The sequence below is a fragment of the Mirounga leonina genome, unplaced genomic scaffold (assembly GCF_011800145.1).
Source record: "Mirounga leonina isolate KUSES-001 unplaced genomic scaffold, KU_Mleo_1.0 Mir_195, whole genome shotgun sequence".
Classification (NCBI taxonomy): Eukaryota; Metazoa; Chordata; class Mammalia; order Carnivora; family Phocidae; genus Mirounga; species Mirounga leonina.
This window is the reverse complement of record NW_023270490.1, coordinates 696,384-722,660: the sequence shown is the minus strand read 5'-3', so window position 1 is coordinate 722,660 and position 26,277 is coordinate 696,384. Positions and strand designations below refer to the sequence as shown.

Genomic DNA, 26,277 nt, shown 5'->3' with positions numbered 1-26,277 from the left:
AATTCTGTGTGCTAAAAATAACCAAACATAAACTGAACTTAAAAAATAATTTTTTTTAAGATTTTATTTATTTGACAGAGAGAGAGACAGCAAGAGGGGAACACAAGGAGGGGAGTGGGAGAGGGAGAAGCAGGCCTCCCGCTGAGCAGGAAGCCCGATGCAGGGCTCGATCCCAGGACCCTGAGATCACGACCCAAGCCAAAGGCAGGTGCCTAATCACTGAGCCACCCAGGCACCCCTAAATAAAAAATAATTAAAAAAATAACAACCAAACACAGAACATCCCACATAATCAAATATTACTTATATTCTTGGATTCTACCTACTAACAGTGCAAGAATAAAAAAATTTTTAGGAACCAAAATTTAAATGTTCAGTAGAACATGCAACTCTCGATCTCTGGGTCCTGAGTTTGAGCCCCATGCTGGGCACAGAGTTTACTTAAAAATAAATAAACAGGAGCGCCTGCGTGGCTCCGTTGGTTGAGTATCTGCCTTTGGCTCGGATCATGATTCCCACATCGGGCTCCCTGCTTGGCGGGGAACCTGCTTCTCCCTCTCCCTCTCCTGCTCCCCCTGCTTGTGCTCTATGTCAAAAAGATAAATAAAATCTTTTAAATAAATAAAATAAATGCTCTCGGGGCGCCTGGGTGGCTCAGTCGGTTAAGGCTCTGCCTTCGGCTCAGGTCATGATCCCAAGGGTCCTGGAATCGAGTCCCACACATCAAGCTCCCTGCTCAGAAGGGAGCCTGCTTCTCCCTCTGCCTGCCGCTCCACCCGCTTGTGCTCACCGTCTCTCTGACAAATAAATAAAATCTTTAAAAATATAGAAATAAATAAAATAAATGCTCTCAAATAACGATTTCATTTTCTGAAGTCTAACTATATTCCAAGGTTTTCAGAGAGTACTTTTTATTTTACATTTTTAAAAACTGAGATCTAATCAAAATCTAATATTATATTTCAAACAATTCTTCAGTTAAAACAGGGATACCTGTGAACCATTTTTAAATACTTACATCAGTTTGTAGAAGCTTATTATCTAATGTCAAGAGGGTATGAAAATTATTCATCCAAGTTTCCATATTATCTTCAAAAAATTCAGGGAGGTCCTAAAGAATAAACACTGAATTGAGATTTTTGATTAAAAGCAATGTTATTCTAGTAAGCTTTGCCCCCATGCTAAACATTTCCCACATGCCTACAGCCTCAAGTTCACACTCCTCAGCCTGAGCCAACCATTAACTATTTAGACCAAGAATTCTTTATCCCAGCCAGGCCTGGCAGCTGAGTAAACCACTGTCTCTTTGGTTTATACACTTTCAACTACAAATGATGCCACCTATTTCCTGTCCCAATCTAAACTCACTTATTCTTTCAAGGTCCAGCTAAGACTGTATGAAACTCGAGTGCTTACCACTATCTTCCTTTTCCTTTCTCAACTATCGCTTTTATTGTAAGATGACCACCAATTCAGACTTTTTGTCTTATATAGCTACGGATTTCCTGTGCCACAGTACTGCCTTCTTAATGAGGGATAAGCCACCCCAAGGATAAAGATTATGGCTCTTTCTTTGGTCTTCCAGACTATGCCTAACAAGTTATTAAGAGCCTCATCCTACCTGATTTCTAGGAAATAGAATTCAAAAGAAGATGTAAGCAAAAACAGTGATATCCTTTAAGTAAAACTTTCTCAAACCGGTGTCCAGATGAGTACTGATGTAGATATACCATTTTGGGCTGTTCATCTCCTATTCTGCCTATTCCTTTTGGAGAATGCTCTTCCTACCACTCTGAGTGCAATCATTTTATGAGGAGGAAGTCCAGGTACATGGCCCTGGCTATGAGCAATGAAAAGGCCAGACTGTTCCTCTTGCATCTCAGTATAGTAATCTGCACCATTAAGACCCCTCTTCTCATTCCTGGAACACTGAATCTTAAAGTAATGATTCAAGAACAAAAAGAATGGAGGCCACTATCTCAGTAGCAAGACAGTGACCAGGCATTTTCTACTAGAAGTCTATAGCTATGTTTCTTCTGAAATGCCACTGGTTCTTATACCTTCCAAAACCTGGTTTTTTAGTGTTCTGTCTCCCATTTTTCCAATAAAAGCCTTTTTGTGTAAGCTAGTCATAGACCTCTAACCAAAACACTGTTCCTCCAGTGTTAATATCCACTTAAATGAATAAAAGAGAAAGGTCTGAGAATATGATCTCCCCGTGTCTTCAATAATACAGTATACAAGGTGACTGTCCAAAACAGTGATTTAGGAAGTAGGGTCCTCTAAGTTATTAGACTATAAGAAAATGATACCTTTCCCCATGAAATGTCCTAGAAATATCTCTAGGAAGGACTATAAAATAGAACACTACTTGTAGGCAAAGAATGGGAGGAGAGTCAGAAAAAAACTAATTTCTTTCAGAAAAATCAATGCTGGCAAAGAAGTCTTTATTAATTGAAAACGTGTATATTTGACATCAAAGAATCAAAAGCAAGAAATATAACAAAACTTACCTGAAAGTTTAAACTGTAGAACAATTTTGAGATAAGGATCAGGGAAGAAAAAAGAATCCTTAGGGCAGAAGCATCATTTGCATGGGTACTGCAGAGTTCAATAGTGGCCTTAGGAAGGAATTTAGGGACATGGTTTTAGTGTACTGTAAACTTTAGTGAAACAGACTGAGACTACTTATATCCTCTCTGAAATTTGGCTTTTAAATAGTATACAGTCATTGAAGAGATTCTGAAAAATATGTTACAACAGTATATATTTTTAAATTGTCCATAACAGCACTACTAGAAGTCCAATGTTTAATATTTGGACCAGATCCTTCCACTCTCCTTTGTGCATATAAATATATTACAAAACTGTCTTTATATGCTCTCATTAAATGATACCCCTGGCATCTGAACTGCTTCCAATTATTTGTTATTCTAACTGCAATAAACAGGCTTATCTATAAAACTATGCACACCTCTAATTTTCACACCATGAGAGTCTAGAAATGTATTACCAAAGCAGATTAGTCTGCTATGAGCACAGGTTTTGCAAGCCAGATTGACCTGGATATAATCCAGACTCTGCTGTTCATAATGAGCATTACTTGGAGCAAGTAAGTTATTTTACTGAGCCCCAATCTCCTCATGTATAATCTGAAAATAATGCCTGCCTCAGACGGAGAATATGAGAATGAAGAAATATACATGAAATATCCAGTACCTTTGTACACTATGTAAAAGACACTCAACAAATGGTACTCCCTATATTCTGGAGTAAAGAAATATGAATATTAAAATTTTCTGAATGAAATGCCAAACTCCAGACAGTATCATTTATAATCCAGTGGACAGGACACAAGAGTTCATTTCATTGCACTCTGGCTAACACTTTTAACACCAGTAAAAAGAAATAAGAATCTTTACCAACCCAATAGGTAGAAAATATTGATTATATTTTGTCCAATTTTATTTTTTTATATAAAAATGTACCATCAGTAAGACATCCTAATGATGAAAAATCCTGTGCACACTACATCTTAGAAAGTTGTGAAAATCACAAAACTTTCCTTTTTGAAAAAAGGAAATGAGCAGCTTTTCCAGAGTTAGCACAACCAGGCTTGAGGCTTGGCTCCTTTATTAGCTGTGTGATATTGAACCTTCTTATCTGAAAAAAGAGGTTAAGAATATATCTCTTTCGGGGCCCCTGACTAACTCAGTGGGAAGAGCATGCAAAAAATTGGGGGGGGGGAATCTGGCTGGCTCAGTCAGTGGAGCTTATGACTCTTGATCTCAGGGTTATAAGTTCGAACCCCATGGTGGGTATAGGGATTACTTTAAAAAAAAAAAAAGACTAAAAAAAAAAATTATCTCTTTTAATCTTATAGGAGTCTCACAGAGATAAACGTGTTTAAGAAAACAGCCTATGCACAAGAGGATGTACAAATATTTAAATTAATCTATAATTATATATATAAATTAAACCACATAGTCAAATCAAAATGGGGAGCTGGTCCTTTAGAGACATATACTCAAATACTTGAGTAATAAAATAATATGATACCTGGGATTTGCTTTTAAACATTCCTACAAAATGAGGGGAAGGGAAGGAAAAAAAAAGTAATACCGTTAAACTTGTGTAATAGATACATGAGGGTTCATTAGATTGTCTTCTCTATTTCTGTGTAGGTTTGGAATTTTTCAAAAGCAATGTTGCTCTAAATATTACCTATCAAATAGACTTTCAAAGCATTCTCTTAAACAAAATTTATACAAATAATTAAGCAATTTAAAATATTAAGTAATTTTAAAGTATCACCAAGATGTTATTCCATTACCTTAAATAGATTAGTCAAAGGCAAAGCAAAGGCATCCAGAACAAGTTTAATTTCAGTCCATAACTCATTTGACTTAAATTCATGGCGATATCTAAAAAAATTAAGGTAAAATAGGTAAAGTAATTTACAAGTTTCTGTGTACTAACTTTAGGTCTTCAAGGACAGATCAGAGAAAAACCCACGGGTAGACAGCTCTCTGAAATTCAAATGGATTTCTTGGTTTTCTTTTTAAAGGAATCAAGCACAGTTTATTAAGACCTATTTCACAGTAACAGAGCTAGATGAAATAAATCTTATTCTAAGATTACCAAATTCAAAGGAATGACAAGAGTCATAAAAATACAACTGTTTATATAAGCAAAAGCATTTGGAAAAAGTATTTTAAAAACATGAATTTATGAGGGCACCTGGCAGTCTCAGTCAGTGGAACATTTGCCGTTTAGATCTTGGGGTCAAGAGTTGAGCCCCAAGTTGGGTGTACAATCTTAAAAATAAAATCTTTAAGGAGCACCTGGATGGCTCAGTCAGTTAAGCATCCAACTCCTGATTTTGGCTCAGGTCATGATATCAGGATCGTGAGATCGAGTCCCATATCAGGCTCCCAGCTCAGCAGAGAGCTGCTTTGAGATTCTCTCTCCCTCTCCTTCTGCCCCTCCCCCAACACTCACGCTCTACATAAATAAAATCTTAAAAAAAATAAAATCTTTAAAACAAGAAGTATGAATTTATCAATACCTCTTAAATAAAGAATGTGCTGTACGAAGGACTCCATTAATAACATGGAAATCTCCACTCTGAAATCGATTCACCATTTCTGTCAACAAGTCAGGCCATTTCTGAGGGAAATCTTCTCTGCCAATAATGCTAATAGCATCACTTAACTGGGGGGAGGAAAAAGATTAATTAGATGACAGTTCCACAAACAAGGCTCCTCCTTAAACAGTTGGGCCTTACATTACCTGCTTCTGAATTTGCTCTGGGCTGCTAAGCATCAAGTGCACTATGTTGGCTTTAATGGCTACTCGGTCAGCTTCACAAATTTTGTTTGGTTCATCTTCAACCTAAAAGCAAAACATCAATAGCAAGTAACATAAAGTCCATATCTATGACCTTATGGGTTTATAGAGAAAATAGAACCATTTCTTTTTTTTCTGGTTTTCTAAGAAAACCATAAAGTCAGGGCCTTCTCTCTACATGAATGGGTCACAGATTCCTTTAATAATTTGATGAAAGCATAAACTCTTCTGCAGAAAAATATACATTCCCTGATGCCAATTAAGAATCTCAGTTCTAAACATAAACTTATCAGAACATGTGGTGAAAATCTTTATGATCTACACTGCCTAGCCCACATTCATCTTCAAAAGCGTCGATCTGACTCTCACCTTAGGTTGGAGGTCTTTTCAATGAAAACTTCTTGACCATTATCAATTTAAATACATCCAGGACAAATCACTCAAAGAGGTTCTGCAAGTCTCACTAGTTTTACAAATCAAGAGAAAGGAAGAGGGCTAGCATGTCTGCAAGTAGAGGGATGGATGTTTAAACATTCTGATTTTCCAGCTGCTTCTTCACTACATGAAGTTAATACTTGACTACATAAGCTTAAAAACAGTATTTACTACTTCTTAAACTCTTTCACGAAATGAAGAAAAAAGAATTCTAAATAAATATCTAGCCAGATTTAAAGTTGACATTTTAGAAAAACTGACCATTTTTGTCAACCCTAATACTTTCTAAATTTCATTACTGCTATCACTTCAAAACAATTCTCATTTTTTTCTTTATCCTAAGCCAAGGTTTCCTCAACCTTAGCATTACTGGCATTCTGGGCCCAAATCTTTGTTATGAGAATGGATTTGTACACTGTAGGATAGTTAGCAGCATCCCTGGTTTCTATCACTAGATGGCAGTAACTCTCCCTGCCCCTACCTGTGACAACCAAAACGGCTCCACAGATCTCTGTTGGGCAAAATTACCCCCCATTAAGAACCACTGTCCTAAGGTAGGGAAAATACCTTAATTTCTTAATTTCTAATTTTATACCACTCATTAAACTTGCAGTACAGGGGCGCCTGGGTGTCTCAGTCAAGTGGCTGCCTTTGGCTCAGGTCATGGTCCCAGGGTCCTGGAATCGAGCCCCTCATCGGGCTCCCTGCTCAGCGGGGAGTCTGCTTCTCCCTCTCCCTCTGCCTGCCACTCCCCTGCTTGTGCTCTCTCTCTCACTCAAATAAATGAAATCTTTTAAAAAAAATTTAAATTAAAAAACTTGTACTACAATGCCTTAAAATTAGCATATATTTCTATATCCCTTATCAAAAACCCCAAATCTAAATTATTTTGCATTCTACAAATTTTTAACATATTTAATGTGGTTTCTCTACTGTATTTAATTTTTTTCCCATCCACGGGAGAAATTGCTTCAATTATTCAGTAAGGTTGTGTGTCTTCCCACACAATGTCTCTTCAGTTGACAATGCACTAACGTTTAAATTCAACCATAATGGAGGCAAAAGCCAAGTCTCACACTCTAGCAACCTGGGTTAGGAAGTTCAAGTAATCTATATGAACTCACATGAAACAATGGAACTTTGGGAAAGCATCCTATTTAATTTTTGCCAAGTCTTTCAGAATTCCTATACAGACACTCATGTCATCTGTGAATAAAGATAGTTTTAGGTCTTCCTTCCCATTCAGTAATACCTTTTACTTCTCTTCTTATTCCATCAGCAAGGACTTCCAGTACAATGTTGAGAAGAAGTGAGAAGAGGGGACATCTTTGCTTTGTACCTGATCTTAGTGGAAAAGCTCCAAGTTTCTCACCATTAAGTGAGTAGGTTGTTTGTATATAGTCTTTACCAAGTTAAGAAAGTTCTCTTTTATTCCTAGTTTACTGAGAGTTTTATCACAGATGGGCGCAGGATCTTGTTAAATGCCTTTTCTGTAGCTACTGATATTATCATGTGATTTTCCTTTTGTCAGTTTATTAACAGGATTAGATTAACTGATTTTTGAATGCTGAACCCGCCTTGCATCCTTGGGATAAATCCCACTTGGTCATGGTGTGTAATTCTTTTTACACCTTTTTAGGTTTGATCTGCTAGTATTTTGTTGAAGAGGGTTCTATTTAATTTTATCTTTAATCTGTGTCTGAATCTTTGGAGCATTACATATAAATCTTATAAACATACAGGTTATTAGACCATGTGTTCACAAAATACTTACAATTCTCCAGTTTCTTTTAATATAGTTCTTGAATGTTACTGAGGCACAAACTTTGATAACATTATCCTGGGACTTTTCCAGCAATGTTAAAAGCAAGAGTGGGTAGTTCTGATTTCCTTCTACAGATTCAAGAAACTTCTCAGCTGTAAAAGAATTTCCATGTTAGAAGACTTGACATTATAACCAAGTCTTTCCATTTTATATCTATGTAGATCTCTAATTAAAAGCATCAAAAAATCGGGGCGCCTCGGTGGCTCAGTCGATTAAGCGTCTGCCTCCAGCTCAGGGTGTGATCCCAGGGTACTGGGATCGAGCCCCACATCGGGCTCCCCTACTCAGTGGGGAGCCTGCTTCTCCCTCTCCCTCTGCAGCTCCCCTGCTTGTGCTCTCTCTGTGAAATAAATAAAATCTTTAAATAAATAAATGAATTAATTAATGAATAAATAAATACAAGGCCCCTGAGTTAGGTAACTTGTCTAAGATGACACAGCTAGAAGATTTCATCACTGAGAAAGTTTTAGTCCAATCCAGTCCTTATTCTGTCACACTAGCCCTCAGTTTTCTTCTTGAACTAAACATTTCCAGTATGAGCAAAAAATTATTCGAAGATTTTACCCACATATTTTCAACTCCTACCACACTTAGGGATAAGAAGTCTCCTAGGTTGGGGCACCTGGGTGGCTCAGTCGTTAAGCATCTGCCTTCGGCTCAGGTCATGATCCCAGGGTCCTGGGATCGAGCCCCGCATCAGGCTCCCTGCTCCGCGGGAAGCCTGCTCTCCCTCTCCCACTCCCCCTGCTTGTGTTCCTGCTGTCGCTGTCTCTCTCTCTGTCAAATAAATAAATAAAATCTTAAAAAAAAAAAAAAAGAAGTCTCCTAGGTTTAGGGGTGCCTGGGTAGCTCAGTCAGTTAAGCGTCTGACTCTTGATTTTGGCTCAGGTCATGATCTCAGGGTCATTAGATAGAGCCCTGTGCCAGGCTCTGCACTCAGTGGGGAGTCTACTTGAGATTCTCTGCCCCTCCACCCAGCCCCTATGCACATGGCTCCTTCTAAAATAAAGCCCCGCATCGGGCTCCCTGCTCATCAGGAGTCTGCTTCTCCCTCTCCCTTTGTGCTTGCGTGCTCGCTTGCTCTCTCGTAAAATAAATAAAATATATATATTTTTTTAAGACCTTATTCATTTGTCAGAGACAGAGAGCACAAGCAGGGGGAGCTGCAGGCAGAGGGAGAAGCAGGCTCCCTGCTGAGCAAGGAGCCTGATGCAGAACTCGATCCCAGGACCCTGGGATCATGACCTGAGCAGAAGGCAGATGCTTAACTGAGCCACTCAGGCGTCCCTAGATAAAATCTTAAAAAAAAAAAAAAAGGAACTCTCCAAAGTTTACTGATCACACAAGTGAAGGTTTATAGCAGGTCTTCATAAACTTCACTGAAAAGATCTGCCATTAGCATCTATTATTTTCTACAATATTATGATTTAATACCTCTCTCCTTTCTGAACTGAGTCCCAAGAGTTTGATACCCATCCTCAAATCTTCCCTGCTTTGTGTCCATCATATCTTTCTTAAAAGACGAGGAGGGCTAAACTGAAAAATGTTTTTCAGGAGGGGACACACTATGGTTTTGTAGGAGTCTGGAAGGCTTTGGTTGTTTCTTCTCAGTGGTTAGCACTGCACACAGGGCAACACACCAGATCCATAATCTGGGGGAAAGCCCATATAGATCGCCAGGTCTCTTTCTTAAACTGTAATCAATATCCTTAAAGAAATCTCATGAGTTTAAGTCGATTTCTGTCTGTGTTCATTTCCTTCAACTTGCTCACAGAATATTCACACAGACATGTTTCTACACACTCAAGTAGCCTCAAAAATGTCTTCCAGTTCATCTGGACCAGTCTCATCACAAAAACCAAGGGAGCATAGTGGTATCTGTACTACACATTTCAACCTCCAGATCATTTTCTAGAAACATTAAGTTGGTCTAGTAGCAATCCCTGAGAAATGCTATGTTCATAACTCATTCATCAATTTATTCCTACACTCTGTCCTGAATTCATAAAACAGTAACACCCTTGCCTTACAAAGACAAAATTATTAAAAATAATTTTTAATAGACAGGGTTTGCAGAGGCTTTCTGGGAAAGTCTAAGACGATTAGAGCCATTAATTTCCCTTCCTCCAAGAACACGTTACCTTTTTAAGCACTAATGGGAAAAGCCACAATTCTCCCTCTCAGAAATCACAAACACTATTCTAGAATAGAATGGATGCATTAACATGTTTACAATTCTATTTATTATATATAACTGCAACACACACACACTTGTGTCTTTGTGGAGGCGTTCCAAATCCTCTTTCTGAGCGTGCACATTAGTAAGTTCCGAAAAAGCAGGTTGATACCTAGTTAATATGGCTCACATCAAGAATCATCAACTGGCTACCCACCCACAAGACACATCCGGCCCTCAGAAGGAGGGTTTGCTTGGTTTCATGGTATTTCAAATTATCATTTAAAAATGGGGACACTTCACAGAAATGTCTTTTATTTTTCCAACAAAGCTGGAAATCTGATCTTGCAAAAGTGGTTTGAATCCCCCAGTTAGCTTGTTCTACAGGCCCTTAACCAAGGCATATAATCACATGAAATTACCAATCCTCACTTCACCTGCCTCCCTCATTTTTACCTTCACGTATGAGTCCTGTGGGCATCTGAGTTTACAATTCTAAGCTACCACTAAAGTTTCTAACAGAAACTGGTCAAATACAGGAGGGAGGAACCCTAGGTCTTAAAATGTATTAATTAAATCAAACTCAACATGGGGATTAAGACACTGCATCTCATTTCCTAGTTTAAATCATTTAATCACTTTTTAAGCAATTAACTCTCATCTCTGTGTCCTATTTATTATATTTCTAAAACAGGCAGGTGTAGGGATTTTCAGAAAGGTGACTGGACAAAGCATTCTAAACATACTAGTACTTTTTAATCCCAGAAGATGCCAAATAAAAGCTTCTTTACTCAAAAAACAAAACCAAACCAAAAACACCCCACCATATGTTACAGCAGCTGTAAGCAGCCAACACTTTACAGGTAGAGAATGAAAAACTATGCCCCAGAACCAAGTGTTAAATCTTTTTTTTTTTTTTCAATTTACAAATACAGATAGATTATGCAAAGGTTTTCATCACCTGTCCTTAAAGAATAAATCAAACCACAAAACATTCTCTTTACCTGGACGTCTGATGGCAGGATCAGGATCAAGAGTTTTCTTTAAGTATTCTGTTAGTGTTTGCAAATTTGCATCACTGAGCTCCATTGCCAGAGAACCTAAAACAAAAAATGAGCTTTGGTAAATTGGTCACATTGGGATACAATGATTTACATAAAAGAATACTTTTATACTATGGGTTTTCCCCTCTCTGAAAGTCATCCATTTGTTATGTTTTAAGGTATGGGCTATAAGCCTGACTCAGCTGAGGTAAGGTTCCAAAAGATGGACTTTTCTGAGTCAATGGTGAGCTAATTTTGAGATGAAGAAAAAACATACCAAAAAGCCAAAAAGAGGCACAGAAAAACAAAGGTGAAGAACTGATCAAAGTCACCACAAAGTTTATCAGATTTTTTTTTTTAAAGATTTTATTTATTGGGCGCCTGGGTGGCTCAGTTGGTTAAGCAACTGTCTTCGGCTCAGGTCATGATCCTGGAGTCCCAGGATCGAGTCCCGCATCGGGCTCCCTGCTCGGCGGGGAGTCTGCTTCTCCCTCTGACCCTCCCCCCTCTCATGCTCTCTGTCTCTCACTCTCTCTCTCTCAAATAAATAAATAAAAATTAAAAAAAAAAAAAAAAGATTTTATTTATTTATTTGACAGAGAGATAGAGAGCACAAGTAGGCAGAGAGAGAAGGAGAAGCAGGCACCCCACTGAGCAGGGAGCCTGACGCGGGGCTCGATCCCAGGACCCTGGGATCATGACCTGAGCCGAAGGCAGCTGCTTAACTGACTGAGCCACCCAGGTGCCCCCAAAGTTTATCAGATTTAATGTTAAAAAAAAAAGGGCAAACGAGGGGTTTAAAAAAAGACTCACTAGGAACTTTTTTTTGTTACGGTCCACCATGAGAAATTACAATTTTAAGCAGTAAATAAGGATCCCATAAAGAGTTCTGAGATTAAAGAAACTAGAATAAATTTCTTTGTGTACAACATGCAATCACAAGGATTGACAACAAACCAGACCTGAGAATTTGCACCTGAGGAGAGAATTCTGGGATTCAGAAGATGACAGCTGTGATTATGATTAAAAAGCAACTTTCGATAAGCAAGTAAGATAAGCAAGTGGGACTACATCACACTAAAAAGCTTCTGCACAGGAGCGCCTGGGTGGTTCAGTTGGTTAAGCGTCTTGCCTTCGGCTCAGGTCATGATGCCAGGGTCGTGCTCAGCAGGGAGCCTGTTTCTCCCTCTCCCTCTGCCACTCCCCCTGCTTGTGCTCTCTCTCTCTCAAATAAATAAATCAAACCTTAAAAAAAAAGCTTCTGCACAGCAAAGGAGACCATCAACAAAATGAAAAATGTGGCCTACCAATGGAGGCTATTATTTGCAAATTATATATCTGATAAGAGGTTAATATCCAAAATATACTAAAAACCCACACAACTCGGGGTGCCTGGGTGGCTCAGTTGGTTAAGCGACTGCCTTCAGCTTAGGTCATGATCCTGGAGTCCCAGGATCAAGTCCTGCATCGGGCTCCCTGCTCCGCAGGGAGTCTGCTTCTCCCTCTGACCCTCCATCTCATGCTCTCTCTATCTCATTCTCTCTCTCAAATAAATAAAATCTAAAAAAATAAATAAATAATTAAAAATTAAAAAACCCCACACAACTCAAAAAGCAAAAAAATAAAAATTATATAAATATATTTTTTATATATATAAATAAAACTTAAAAATGGGCAGAGGATTTGAACATTTTTCTGAGACATACAGATGGCCTACAGGTACATGCAAAGGTTCTCAACATCACTAACCATCAGGGAAATGCAAACCAAAACCACAATGAGACTTCACCTCATTCCTGTTAGAATGGTTGTCATCAAAAAGATAAGAAATAACAAGCGTTGGCAAGGATGTGCAGCAAAGGGAAAGCTTGTGCACTGACGGTGGGAATGTAAATTGGTGCAGTCACTATGGAAAACTGTGTGGAGGTTCCTCAAAAAATTAAAAACAGAACTACCATATCATCCAGAAATTCCACTTCTGGGGGTACCTGGGTGGCTCAGGTGGTTGAGTGTCGGACTCTTGGTTTTGACTCAAGTCTGGGTCCTGATCTCAGGGTCATGGGATCCAGCCCCGCCTCCAGCTCTGTGCTCAGCTGGGAGTGTGCTTGTTCCTCTCCCTCTCCCTCCACCTCTGCCCTCCCACCCCCCACTCCTGTCACTGCATGCACACTCTCTCCCTCTCAAATAAATATATAAAATCTTGGGGGCGCCGGGGTGGCTCAGTTGTTAAGCGTCTGCCTTCAGCTCGGGTCATGATTCCGGGGTCCTGGGATCGAGCCCCACATCGGGCTCCCTGCTCTGTGGGGAGCCTGCTTCTCCCTGTCCCACTCCCCCTGCTTGTGTTCCCTCTCTAGCTGCGTCTCTGTCAAAATAAATAAATAAAATCTAAAAAAAAAAAAAAAATCTTGGGGCGCCTGGGTGGCTCAGTCAGTTAAGCATCTGCCTTCGGCACGGGTCATGATCCCAGGGTCCTGGGATCGAGCCCCACATCAGGCTCCCTGCTCAGTGGGGTGCCTGCTTCGCTCTCTCCCTCTGCAGCTCTACTCGTGCTCTCTCGGTTCGCTCTCAATTAGAAAGAAATTCCATTTCTGGTATTTATCCAAAGGAAATGAAAGCACAAACTCAAAAAGATATCTGTACCCATATGTACACCGCATCATTATTTACAACAGCCCAGACATGGAAATAACCTTTATAAATGTTCACCAATGGATAAATGGATAAAAGAAACCGGATATGTGTATATAGTGGAATATTATTCGGCCATAAGAAAGGGAAATCCTGCCACTTGTGACAAAATGGATGGACTTTTTTCAAAGTAGGCTCCATGCCCAATATGGACTTTTAACTCACAACCCCCCAGATCAAGAGTCACATGCTCTACTGACTGAGCCAGCCAAATGCCCTGGAGGACCTTCAGGGCATTATGCTAAGTGAACTAAGTTAGAGAGAGACAAATACCATATGGTCTCATTTATATGTAGAATTTAAAATTAAAACAAGGGGTGCCTGGGTGGCTCAGCTGGTTAAGCATCTGCCTTCAGCTCGGGTCATGATTCCGGCGTCCTGGGATCGAGCCCCATGTCCCTCTTCCTGCCACTCCCCCTTCTTGTACTCTCTCTCTCTGTCAAATAAATAAATAAAATCTTAAAAAATAAAATTAAAACAAAAAAAACCCGGGGTGCCTGGGTGGCTCAGTTGGTTGGGCGACTGCCTTCAGCTCAGGTCATGATCTTGGAGTCCCGGGATCGAGTCCCGCATCGGGCTCCCTGCTCAGCGGGGAGTCTGCTTCTCCCTCTCCCGCTCCCCCCTCTCGTGCTCACTCTCTCTCTCTCTCAAATAAATAAATAAAATCTTAAAAAAAAACAAAAAAACCCCCCCACACCAGAGCTCATAGATACAGAGAACCAATTGGTGGGGGGTTAGAGGTGCACGAAATGGGTGAAAGGGGTCAAAAGATACAAAATTCTAGTTATAAAGTAAGTAAGCCATGAGGATATAATGTACAGCATAGTGACTACAGTTAGTAATATAAGGGACACCTGGCTGGCTCAGTCAGAACACGCAACTCTTGATCTCAGGGTCATGAGTTCAAGCCCCATGTTGGGTGTGGAGCCTACTTTTAAAAAAAAAGTTCTGATGACCAAAAAAAAAATCTGTAATTATGTGTAGTGATGGATATTAACTAGACTTACTGTGATCATTTCACAATACATACAATTATTATGTTGTACACCCAAACCTAATGGTAATATGTCAATTGTATCTTTATATCTCAATAAAGCAACTACTTTATTAAATATTCAAAGCTTAAACAACACCAAACATAAATCACAGAATACACTGCCATTGACCAAAAAAATTCACATCTAATATATTACAAATTAAAAGCTAAACATAAGTGACAACATAAAGCTAAGAAACACAGAAGAAATAGCACATATGTATAAATTACAAGAGTGCACGCACACATCATTCCCCATAAACAAAAAATCTTGAGAACTCTATAAAATAGGACGTTGTGATCTCCGAGTTCTTGGTGAGTAGATAAAATTAAATGCAAAACAACAGAACTTTCTGGGGACAATAAAAATGGTCTAAAACCGTGATATGAGTATGGTGATGGATGCACAACTGTGTAAAATTAATGACACTCACCAAAAAGTACACTTAAAATGAATTCACAGTAAGTTATAGTTCAATAAAGCTATTTTTTAAAAACTGCACTTCTTTTTTCAGAGAAAGAGAGGGTGGGGGGAGAGAGAGAGAGAATCTTAAGCATGCACCACGCCCAGCACAAGCTGAAACAGGGCTTGATCTCATGACCCTGAGATCATGACCTGAACCAAAATCAAGAGTCAGGGGCTTGGGGCGCCTGAGTGGCTCAGTCGGTTAAGCGGCTGCCTTCGGTTCATGATCCCAGGGTCCTGGGATTGAGTCCCACATCGGGCTCCCTGCTCTGCGGGGTGCCTGCTTCTCCCTCTCCCTCTGCCTGCTTCTCTGCCTACTTGTGTTCTCTATCTCTCTGTCAAATAAATAAATAAAATCTTTAAAAAAAAAAAAAAAGAGTCAGGGGCTTAACCGAACCGAGCCACCCAGGCGCCCCTAAAACTGCACTAGCTCCCAGGGAACCCAGGGAAATACAGCCTTCTCAGGGCAACCATGCACCAAACTTAATCTGGGGCTTCTATGACAAAGAAGAAAAAAAATTAAGCATGTAATAATTTTTGTAAAATGTAATAAAGCTAAGTGGAAAAAGCTCAAATACACCACAATTCAAATTATGTGAAAAATATTTAGGGGCACCAGGCTGGTTCAGTTGGTACAGCATGCAACTCTTGATCTTGGGAGTTTTAAGTTCGAGCCCCACATTGGGTACAGAAGTTACTTAAAAATAAAATCTTTAAAAAAATTTACACATACCACACTATATAGAAAAACTAAAAATACACTTCAAAATGTAAACAGCAGTAATGTCCATGTGATGAACAATGGACATTTTTGTTCTTTTCATATTCTTCTAGATTCTCCTAATATCCCACAACTACTGTATGTATCACACTTGCAATCAGAAAGTTATTAAAATTTTTTTTTTTTTAAGATTTTATTTATTTGAGAGAGTGAGAGAGCGAGCACAAGCCGGAGGGGAGAGGCAGAGGGAGAAGCAGACTCCCCGCTGAGCAGGGAGCCTGGATGCAGGGCTCGATCCCAGGACCCTGGAACCATGACCTGAGCTGAAGGCAGACACAACCAACTGAGCCACCAAGGTGCCCCTTTTATTGTATTTTTAAAATTATTCTGTCAAAGGTAATTAAATTCAGGCTCTCAAAGGAGCTTACATATTAGCTGGAAGACAAGACACTTCAACTGCGATGCCAACTACAGACCCATAATCCCTTTCCTGCAGTTCTGAAATCCAAAAGTCTAAAACTGAAAGTTGTTGTGTTTTTTTTTGTTTTTGTTTTTTTTTAAGCAGTCTCCATGCTCAGCATGGAGCCCAATGCTGGGCTTGAACTCACAACCCTGAGCTGAGATCAAGAGTCGACTGAGCCACCCAGGTGCCCCTGACAGGTTTGTTGTTGTTTTTTTAAAGTTTGTAACAAACTCATCGGCAGCAAAACCTGGCCCAAACTGCCTGAGGCTATAAATAAAGTATCTCACTTAGTATATAAATTTGTTTTATTTAAGAAATACTAATGTGTTTGATTGCAGAGTGCTACCCCACACCCCTCAGGAATGTTGCATCCAAAAAGAAACCCTGAAACACATTTGTCCTCTGCAGTAGAGGTGCCAAATGAATCACAGACAGTAACTTAACAGCTAGGAAGTTAATAAGCGGGTCACTTGGCCTACATTTGCACGTGGGCCAAGATGTCCAAGAGGCTGTCTTTAGCTAAACTTGAAAGATACATAGAAGGGTACCTGGCTGGCTCAGTCAGTTAAGCATCTGACATCAGCTCAGGTCATGATCCTGGAGTCCTGGGATGGAGCCCCACGTTGGGCTCCCTGCTCAGCAAGGAGTCTGCTTCTCCCTCTTCCCGTCCCCCTCCCACTTCCCTCACTCTTTCTTGCTCACTCTCAAAATGAATGAATAAAATACTAAAAATAAAAAAGAGGAAAGATACATAGAACCAGAAAGGCAAAGTAGAATGAAGACCCATCTCATACAAGAACTAGTGTGAGCAAAGTTAACAGACAGGAAGAGTACATAGCTCCTTTGGAGAATAAAGGAATTGGAGGCTAAGATCAGATCATATAGGTTCCTCAATATTCAGCTGAAGAGTTTCATGATTTAATGTACAATAGGAAGTCACCAAAGGTTTTTTGAAATGAGTCAAAACTTAATGAAAGTGGAGTAGATGAACTGTGGGCTGGCAATGTTTCCAGAATGGAGTTGAGAAGAACAAGTGAAGATGTGTTAGGACACTTTTTTTTTTAAATGGGGGAAGGGCACAATGACAGATGTTTTGTATGATTTATATCATTTCATATAATAACCATTTTATATACAAGGAGACTCAGATTAACTAACTTGCCCCAAGTCACATAGTTAATAAAAATTAGATTCAACAGATCAGTCTGACTCTATAAAGTCTACTCTCTTCCTACTAACCAAGGCTATCTCTCAGGGGGAAATAATAATGACAGGGGACTGAATTAGAGTGGAAACATTGGGGATAGCAATAGAAAGGGCATCTTGGCGGGGGGTTAGCTAACGCTATAGATAAGGGCTATAGCTAATACTATGCTTGTGCAGCATATCCCTCCACAGCCAGGAACTACAAACTTTTAAGGAGAATGATTTGTTCGAAACTATCTGTATTCTCCTTACTAGTCTTTTCCTTTAACTGGAAGATGTTTTTATCATAAGGGAAGCCAATATTCTTATTTAGGAGATTCCTCCACCTATCCATTCACTTCCTTTGACCCAGTGCAAACCACTCTATGGCATGAATATCAAGTACCACTCAAACATACACACAATTTATTGAGAGGCTACCATTTCTGGGTTTTATATCAAAACTTTGGAAAATGCAGGGGTGCCTGGCTGGCAGGCGACTCTTGATCTTGTGGTTTTGAGGTGGATATAAAGATTTCTTAACAACAAAAAATTTTTTTTAAGATTTTTAAAAATTTTATTTTTAAGCAATCTCCACACCCAGCGTGGGTCTCAAACTCAACCCTAAGATCAAGAGTTGCATGCTCCTCTGACTGAGCCAGCCAGCCAGCCCTTAAATATAAAATCTCAAAAAAAAAAAAAAAAAAAAAGTTTGGAAAATGCTACACATTATATTCCCTTAAAGGTTTCATGAACTCAAACAGTAAATTATCAGTTTAATGTTATTTAATCCAGAGTCCCCCCCCCCCCATTACTTGGCCACAGAACTACTTTATTATATAAAACTTCGGAAAGGGGTGCTTGGGTGGCTTGGTCAGCTAAGTGTCTGCCTTTGGTGCAGGTCATGATCCCAGCCTGGGATCAAGCCCTGTGTCAGGCTCCCTGCTCAGCAGGGGAGTCTGCTTCTCCCTCTCCCTCTGCCCCTGCTCCTGTGCTCTTTCTCTCTTGCTCACTCTCTCCCCCAAATGAATATTAAAAAACAAAGCAAAACAAAAAAACTTTGGAAAGTAGTGATTTAATCAATTCCTTTCCCATTCTTTGTGTTGAAATGCTCAATCTGTTATGAAATCATGAAAGTTTGCTGTTGCCAAGCAAAATCATCTACATCAGTGTATGTAAGCTAAAAAAAAAACCCCCAAAACCAAAAAACCCTTGTCTTTCTTTGCCACACAAATTTGTTCTACCTTTTGACATTTATTCAAGGCAGCATGTTAGAAACTGTGTGTATTGGGAGGATTACAGAGATTAATTGGATCTATTTTGAGATTTTTTTTTTTTAATATCCTTTATTTACTGATTTTTTAAGCAGGCTCTCATGACCCTGAGATCAACACCTGAGCCAACCAAGATCAAGAGTCCGACGCCTAACTGACTGAGCCATGCAGGAGCCCCTATTCTGTTGAATTTAATACACTCCTCAGTAATTCTGCATTTCACTTTTTTTTTTTAAGATTTATTTATTTTAGGGACAGAAAGAGAGCGTGCACGCTTGTGAGCAGGGGAGGGGGCAGAGGGAAAGGAACAGAAAGAATCCTTTTTTTTTTTTTTTAAAGATTTTATTTATTTATTTGAGAGAGAGAATGAGATAGAGAGGGCATGAGAGGGGGGAGGGTCAGAGGGAGAAGCAGACCCCCTGCCGAGCAGGGAGCCCGACGCGGGACTCGATCCTGGGACTCGATCCTGGGACTCCAGGATCATGACCTGAGCCGAAGGCAGTCGCTTAACCGACTGAGCCACCCAGGCGCCCCAGGAACAGAAAGAATCCTTAAGCAGATTCCTCACTGAGCTCGGAGCCCCACACAGGGCTTGATCCCAGGACCCTGAGATCATGTCAAGCAGAAATCAAGAACCAACGGCTCAACGGACTGAGCCACCCAGGCACCCAACTAACGTTCTTCATTATGTTCTTAAAGCACTATACATGTCTCAGCTAAAATCTCTTATATTCCTCATAATTATCTATATTAAAAATCCAAACCCTTGGGGCGGCTCAGTTGGTTAAATGACTGACTTGTGATACGGGCTCAGGTCACGATCTCACAGGTCATAAGATCGAGCCCCAAGTCGGGCTCCAAAGCGGGGAGTTTCCTTGAGTTGCTTGAGATTTTCTCCCTCTACCCCTCCCCCCAAAGGTGTGCACTCTCTCTAGTGTGCATACTCTTTCTCTCTCTTTAAAATAAATAAATCTTAAAAAAAAAAAAAATTCTACTCTTTACCATGGTAGAGTCCCATGCAATCTGTAACCTGTCAACTTCATTTACCTTCTTTTGGCTTCTTTTTGGCTCTAAGTTCAAGCCACAAAAGGCTTCCCTCTGTTGCGTGAACCAGCCAAGACAGTTCTCCATGCTGTAATAATGCTCTTCCTTCTAATTTGATATTGGGTATCATTTAGCTGTCAGCCCGCTGTCAACTCCTCAAAAGGGCCTTCCACCATTATCATCTACCTTGTTCCCATTACACTATTAATAGCAGTAACCATCAATCTGAATTATCTGTTATATATTTGTTATCCTTACTGTAAGCTCCTTATGGCAGGGACTTTGTATGTCTTGTCTCTGTAAGCCCAGGACTTTACCACTGCCTGGCACACAGGAGATACACAGTAAGCATTTGTTGAATGAACTAAAGGATGAGTCAATATGTCAGTCAACTAGCGAAAACAGGAATTCCCAGTGTGTATTAGAGACTATTCTTTGAGGATCAGTTATGAGGAGCCCCAACTTAACATGGGAACTCTTACATCTGTAAGATAAACAAATGATAACTTACCCACCATAATTAATTTCTGTTCATTCAAAAGTTTTTCAAGAAAGAAGTGAATTTGAAATTTGTCCTATATTACTGTTCATATATGCCAGTGCTTATACTTTTGTTTCAGGGCTTTGCATTTATTGTTCCACCTGCCTGAACAGCTCTGCCTCTGGAGAGCTGCCTGGCACTGCCCACTTCATTCAGGTCTCTTTCCAAGGTTATCTCTTTTCAGAGATGCCTTCTTGGACCATCCTATCTAAAAGAGCACCCCCTTCAGTCACTCTCTACTCCTTTACTCTATTTTTCCAAGTTCCAAATTTCCAAATTTTATAAGGCATACTACTTTGCTTTCTTGTAAGGGCTTTGATCACTTCAATCTCCCTAGAGCTTTACAATAGTGATAGGTACCTACTATGTATTTCTTGTACTATTTTCAAAAGCTGCACTCCCTTGATTGATTTTTTCCATCAAAAACTTTCCATCAGGGCGCCTGGGTGGCTCAGCTGGTTGAGCGACTGCCTTCGGCTCAGGTCATGATCCTGGAGTCCCAGGATCGAGTCCCGCATCGGGCTCCCTGCTCAGTGGGGAGTCTGCTTCTCCCTCTAACCCTCCTCCCTCTCATGTGCTCTCTCTCTCTCTCTCATTCTCTCTCTCAAATAAATAAATAAAATCTTAAAAAAAAAAAAAACTTTCCATCATTCTACACATTTGTTCTGGTCAACTGACTGTGACTACAGGAAAAGGTGGAGACAACTGATTCTAGGACCACATGACACCATGACACTAAAATGACAAAGTTCCGGTACTAAGCAGGACTATTTGTAAGTTAAAAAAAAAAAAAAGGGGGGGCTCACGGGGATATGTAAATATGCATGAAACAATCCCTGAAAGTCAAAATACTACACAGATCCTTGAGTTTACTACTAATTAAGGAACTAAATATCTGTCAACAAACCCTTTTTGTATCTCCTTAGTGATAATGTCTAAAAAACCAAATGGTAGGGGCGTGTGGGTGGACCAGTCAGTTAAGTGTCTGCCTATGGTTCAGGTCATGATCTCAGGGTCCTGGGATCCAGCCCTGCTTCAGTCTCCCTGGTCAGCAGGGAGTCTGCTTCTCCCGCTCCCTCTGCCCCCTCCCCCTACTCGTGTGTGTGGTGCTCTCACTCCAATAAATAAATAAAATCTTTAAAAAAAATTGTAAGCTTAGCCCTGATTTGGGAAAGCATGACAAATCAGGTAACTTTAGAGAATACTCCACAGGTATTCACAATATATCGGCAAGATCAAGGTCTAATTAAGCTATCTAATTTGGCCACATGTGAAAGTACCAGGACTCTAAAATATTAGCAAAATGTAAATGTAGAAAGTGTTATTGATTTTAAAATAATGATTAAAATTGGAAATGTGAAATTCATTATTTTGCTTTTATATGAGATACATTACTTTTTCCACAGATCTTTGGAAATCCCTACCAATTCAGTTAAAAAAGAAAACACATGTACCACAGTAAATCAGTGATGAGAGACTTATCTAAATTCCAAGTTCTTCTTGTTGAATGAATGGCTGGACCTAAGTCTAGCCTCTTCCCACAGGCCCTCAGTTATGGATGAAGACTTTTGGAATAAAAACTTTGCTTTCCAAGGCCATCTGACAGACATCTGTGACATAAGCTGATCCAAGATCTGTGCCTTTTCCTTAGATATTTCCTCCACATTAGAGAACCATTCCTGAGTCCTTACATCTGGGGAAAGGGAAAGAGATCCAATGAATGAAAACTATCTGGCACACACGTATCAAGAACATACCCCAACACCTCGACGCCCCCCTCCCTGCTTTCTAATCACAGGAATAGACCACTTAATATCAAATCCAAACTGTACATTATCTACAAAGCCCTATACGATCTGGCCCCTGGATACCTCTCCTTTCTTCATACACTACTGTAGCAAGCTGGATTTTCCTCCAATATTCCAATACTCTAAGTCCATTCCTGTCCTCAAGTCTTTGTACTTACTTTCTATTCCCTCTGCCTGGAATGCTCTGTCCCCCCAAACTTCCATGGCTGATCTCAGCTCAAAAGTCACCTCTCCAGAGAAGCCTTTTTTTTTTTTTTTTTGAGAGGGGGAGGGAGAGAGAGGGAGGGACAGAGAGAGAATCCTAAGCAAACTCTACATCTAGCACAGAGCCCAATATGGGACTCCATCTCACAACCTTGAGATCATGACCTGAGCTGAAATCAAGTTGGACCCTTAACAGACTGAGCCACTCAGGTGCCCCCAGAGAAGCCTTCATCTGTCACATTGGCTCTGTCACTTGTCACTATCTGAAATTATCTAATTCATTTATTTGTATTACTGTTTCTTTCTCCCATTAGCATATAAGCTCCCCAAGGGAAAGGACCTTGTCCATTTTTATTTCTTCACTGTATTCCCAGATATTAAGTGGATGCTCTATAGTTATTAAATGAAGGAGCAAATTAATTCCAAAGCTAGAGCACTGCTCTCAAACACATCCGATCCTCTATAGGAAACCTTCTGTCCCAGCCCCCAAGTAGCAGAAATCAAAGTAACCAGATGAGAAGAGAAAACTCCCTTGCACTGATAGAAAGAAGTCAAAGTGTCTTGGAGGGATAAGGTCAATCAAGAGTCCCAGGAATTGTGCAGAAAGTGGAGACACACACACAGGTTAAAAATTCAACTATGGGGAGGGGGCTCAGGAGAAGAGAAAAGAACACAGGTGGGGCGCCTGGGTGGCTCAGTGGTTACGGGTCTGCCTTCGGCTCAGGTCATGATCCCAGGGTCCTGGGATGGAGTCCCGCATGGGGCTCCCTGCTCCGCGGGAAGCCTGCTTCTCCCTCTCCCACTCCCCCTGCTTGTGTTCCCTCTCTTACTGTGTCTCTCTCTGCCAAATAAATAAATAAAATCTTAAAAAAAAAAAAAAACACAGGTGGGATCCAAGAGTAGTAAAAAGCACCCCCCCCATGCCTCCAATGAATAACACTTGGGCATCTACCACGTGGTAAGTACTCATCACCAGAATATAGCAGTAAACAAGACAGGCAAGGTCCTTGCTCTTGAAGTTTACAACCCAGCAGCTGAGAAAGACAATGAACAACTCTAATTCTAGTTAATAGTAAATGCTATTAAGTAGAAAGTTGAAAGAAATAAGTCCTCAGAGAAGTTGGTCAAAGCTGTAAGGGACATGAAACTTAAAGGACAGGGAGCCAGCCGTGCAAAGTTCTGATGTTGATAATTTCCAAGCAAACGAAAGGCACGTCCAAACGCTCTATGGTGGGCACGAACTTGGAACATTAAAGAAAACAAAGTCAGCAGTATGGCTACAGTGGCTAAGGAGAAGAGACGGGTGGAAGAGGCAGACAATGGTCACTTCGGGTAGGACTTTGTAAACCACGGTAATAACTCCGTGGATCCTCACAGCCACTTTGCGAGCCAGATTGTTTTCAACCCCACTTTGCGGATAAGGAAAGGGGGAGACTCCGAGGGATGAAGGGACGAGCCCTAACCTGCACTCCCGGGAGGCCGACTCTGGAGCGAACCCAGGCCTTCTAATCCAAAGCTCATGCTCCGAACTACCACACTCTCGCGTCTCCCCCAAGGGCGAGACCCTACATTCCTGGGCAGGTGCATGGACTAGAATGTAATCCTCAAACAACTCAGCGAAGTGAGATCACGATGCCCATTTACAGTCGGGGAGACTGAAGCACAGGGAGGTTAAAGGTCCCCCTTCCAGTCAGAGCGTGAGTCCCGGGGAAGAGGCCGTCTGGGCGGCAGCCGGCTCCGGCCCCGCAGTCCCGCCGCCCCGCCGGACAGGCCTCGCCACTGCACTCCGCTCACGTTGCGGGTGGCCCGGCGCGACGAGGACGGACGCGCGGGCGCGACCAATGAGAGGTGGCCTTCCCGAGCGGCCCGGCGGCGGCGCGGCCAATCCGCGCGGCGCTGGGGGGGAAGGGGCGGGCGCTCGGGCGGCTCGCGTTAGGCCGCGCCTCGGGGGCCCTCGCCCCTCACAGGCCCCGGGGCCGCTGGGCTTGGGCCTGAGGCCCGGCACGCCGCGAGGGGAGGCGCGACCCGTCCGTGCAGGCAAAGACCTCGCCCGAGGGCGCCGCCCGAAGCACGGGCTCAAATTCCGCTCTCGCCCAGAGGCGCGTTCTTTGCTTCCCAGCGCTCGAAGTGTCAGAAACGTCGCATCCCTCCCCCAGCGGGGTCCCAAGAGACCACCCTGCCAGGCCCTGCACGCCCCGCGCCTCACCTCTTGGGGATACGGGAACGGAGAAGGGAATCTCAGCCGCGAACTGTAGCCGGCACTACCCACCCCTGCTGCCGCTCCGCCTCACATTCAAACCCCGGCAAAATGGCGCGGCGGCGAGGCTGCGGCCCGGGCGCATGCGTGAGCCGGGAAGAGGCGAGGGGCGGGACCAGGAGCGCTCAGGCCCCACCCAAGCTCGGATGGCCAATCGCGACCGGCTCTGTGTTTGCGCTGACGTCACAAGCGACAATGCCCTTTGGCTCAGACCGCGGCTTGGGGCACCACAATCCCCATTTTCCTGAGAACGGACAGGGGTTCAGCGAGTGGCCGCCGGAGTGCGACGTAGTCTGATGCAGGGCTGCAGTGAGGCACGTAGTAGTTCTTCTGTCACTGTTGAACGAACTGCTCAAAGTCATGTCCATAGCCTCTCAGACCGAGAACTTTCCGCCCCTCGCAGAGCGCAGGTTTTAGAGGAAGAGGCGGAATACACGGAATCATTTCAGATCTTGATAAGCGCAACGACGAGAAAACATAAAACAGGGTGATATGACAGGCAGTGACTTGGAAGGTCATTGATTGGTCAGAGAAGACCTCTGAACAAGTGACACTTGACCTCAATTTCAACAAGGAGAGCATTCCAGGAGGAGGGGATGCCAACAGCCTGGGCTCTGAGGCAGGAGTGAGCTGGGCTGGGGCTTAATGAAGTGCCGAGAGGCAGGAGATGAAGTTAGGCCAGCAGGGGCCAGATGATATAGGCGTCATAAGCCCTGTTTAGACTAGGTCTCACTCTCACGTGCATCCATTAGGGGAAGGCTACCAAATCTACACTTTAAAAGGCCCACCAGTTGCTGTGTGGAGATGGACTGTATGGGGGTGGGGGCGAAGAACTTGAAGCAGGCAGCCTGGAGGCATCCAGGAGAGAGACGTGATGGCTCGGAACTCAGGTGAGTAGCAGCGCATATGGAGACAAGTGGACAGCTTCAGGATACACTATAGAGGTGGAGCCTGTAGGATCTTATGATCCATAGAGTGTGACAATGGACAGGAAGCAGTGAGGACTTAGGGAAATCCCAGCTCTCAGTTTCAGCCACCAGCAGGCTGAGGCTCAGCTGTTTCAGAGCGCATCCCTTGCAATTGCTAGCTTGCTACTCTGGGGACTAAAAGGCATGTATTTGGTTATCACTGGAGGAAACAAATATAAGAACACAGAATTATATAGGCACTGAGACCTGCAGAACTCTCAGCATATAATGACTCTGTTCAAACCTCTGCAGTAAGAGATGACCAAATTTGAACATGGCTTCTAGCAGCAGCATAAGGCCATGACCCTAGGATGACCCCAGTGTCCCCCACCCCAACACACACACACACACACACACAGACATGCTTGAGAAAGTTCAATGCTTAAGAAAGTTCAATGCTGCCAGGAGAATTTACTGTTTGTTCTAGCCAACACCTGGGTATAGGCCCCAACCTCCCTCCCTTAAAGCATTTACTAAAAAGGACTTACAACTGTGAATCTTTCTTCTGTCCCTCTGAGATGTATATGTATCTCCTGCAGTTCAGGAGTGTCTTTCTCAATGACCTGAAAGCCATTCCTTTGAAATATAATCATCAAGAAGGTGAGGCCTGTTTCTCGGTCTCTGTGCGCAGATGGGAGCCTAACCCTGATAATTGCTAGCTAGCAGACATAGTGAGCCTGATGACATTTACACCGACCAACGCTTTAAGTTTTCACCTGGGCCCTCACTCTCCAACTCCCACATTCACCTTTAAAATGCCAAATCAGGGACGCCTGGGTGGCTCAGTCAGTTAA

At 41.9% G+C, this 26,277-nt stretch overlaps 1 protein-coding gene across 2 annotated transcripts in view; it reads right to left on the bottom strand.

The window, feature by feature from the left end:
- Nucleotides 1-24,599, bottom strand: part of CSE1L (chromosome segregation 1 like) — a 45,528-nt gene extending 20,929 nt beyond the window's left edge. Inside the window, exons 1-9 of one of the 2 annotated variants that reach the window (XM_035025360.1) lie at nt 24,465-24,589; nt 21,701-21,939; nt 10,790-10,885; nt 7,559-7,701; nt 5,293-5,394; nt 5,069-5,214; nt 4,334-4,424; nt 2,514-2,621; nt 1,019-1,111 (exon numbers count right to left, since the gene is read on the bottom strand). In XM_035025360.1, coding sequence (XP_034881251.1) covers nt 1,019-1,111; nt 2,514-2,621; nt 4,334-4,424; nt 5,069-5,214; nt 5,293-5,394; nt 7,559-7,701; nt 10,790-10,874 — 768 coding nt within the window. In that variant the 5' untranslated portion in view covers nt 10,875-10,885; nt 21,701-21,939; nt 24,465-24,589. Of the gene's footprint in view, nt 1-1,018; nt 1,112-2,513; nt 2,622-4,333; nt 4,425-5,068; nt 5,215-5,292; nt 5,395-7,558; nt 7,702-10,789; nt 10,886-21,700; nt 21,940-24,464 lie in introns of both variants that reach the window. The other variant, XM_035025359.1, reaches the window with a different exon arrangement.
- Between the last annotated feature and the right edge of the window lie 1,678 nt (nt 24,600-26,277).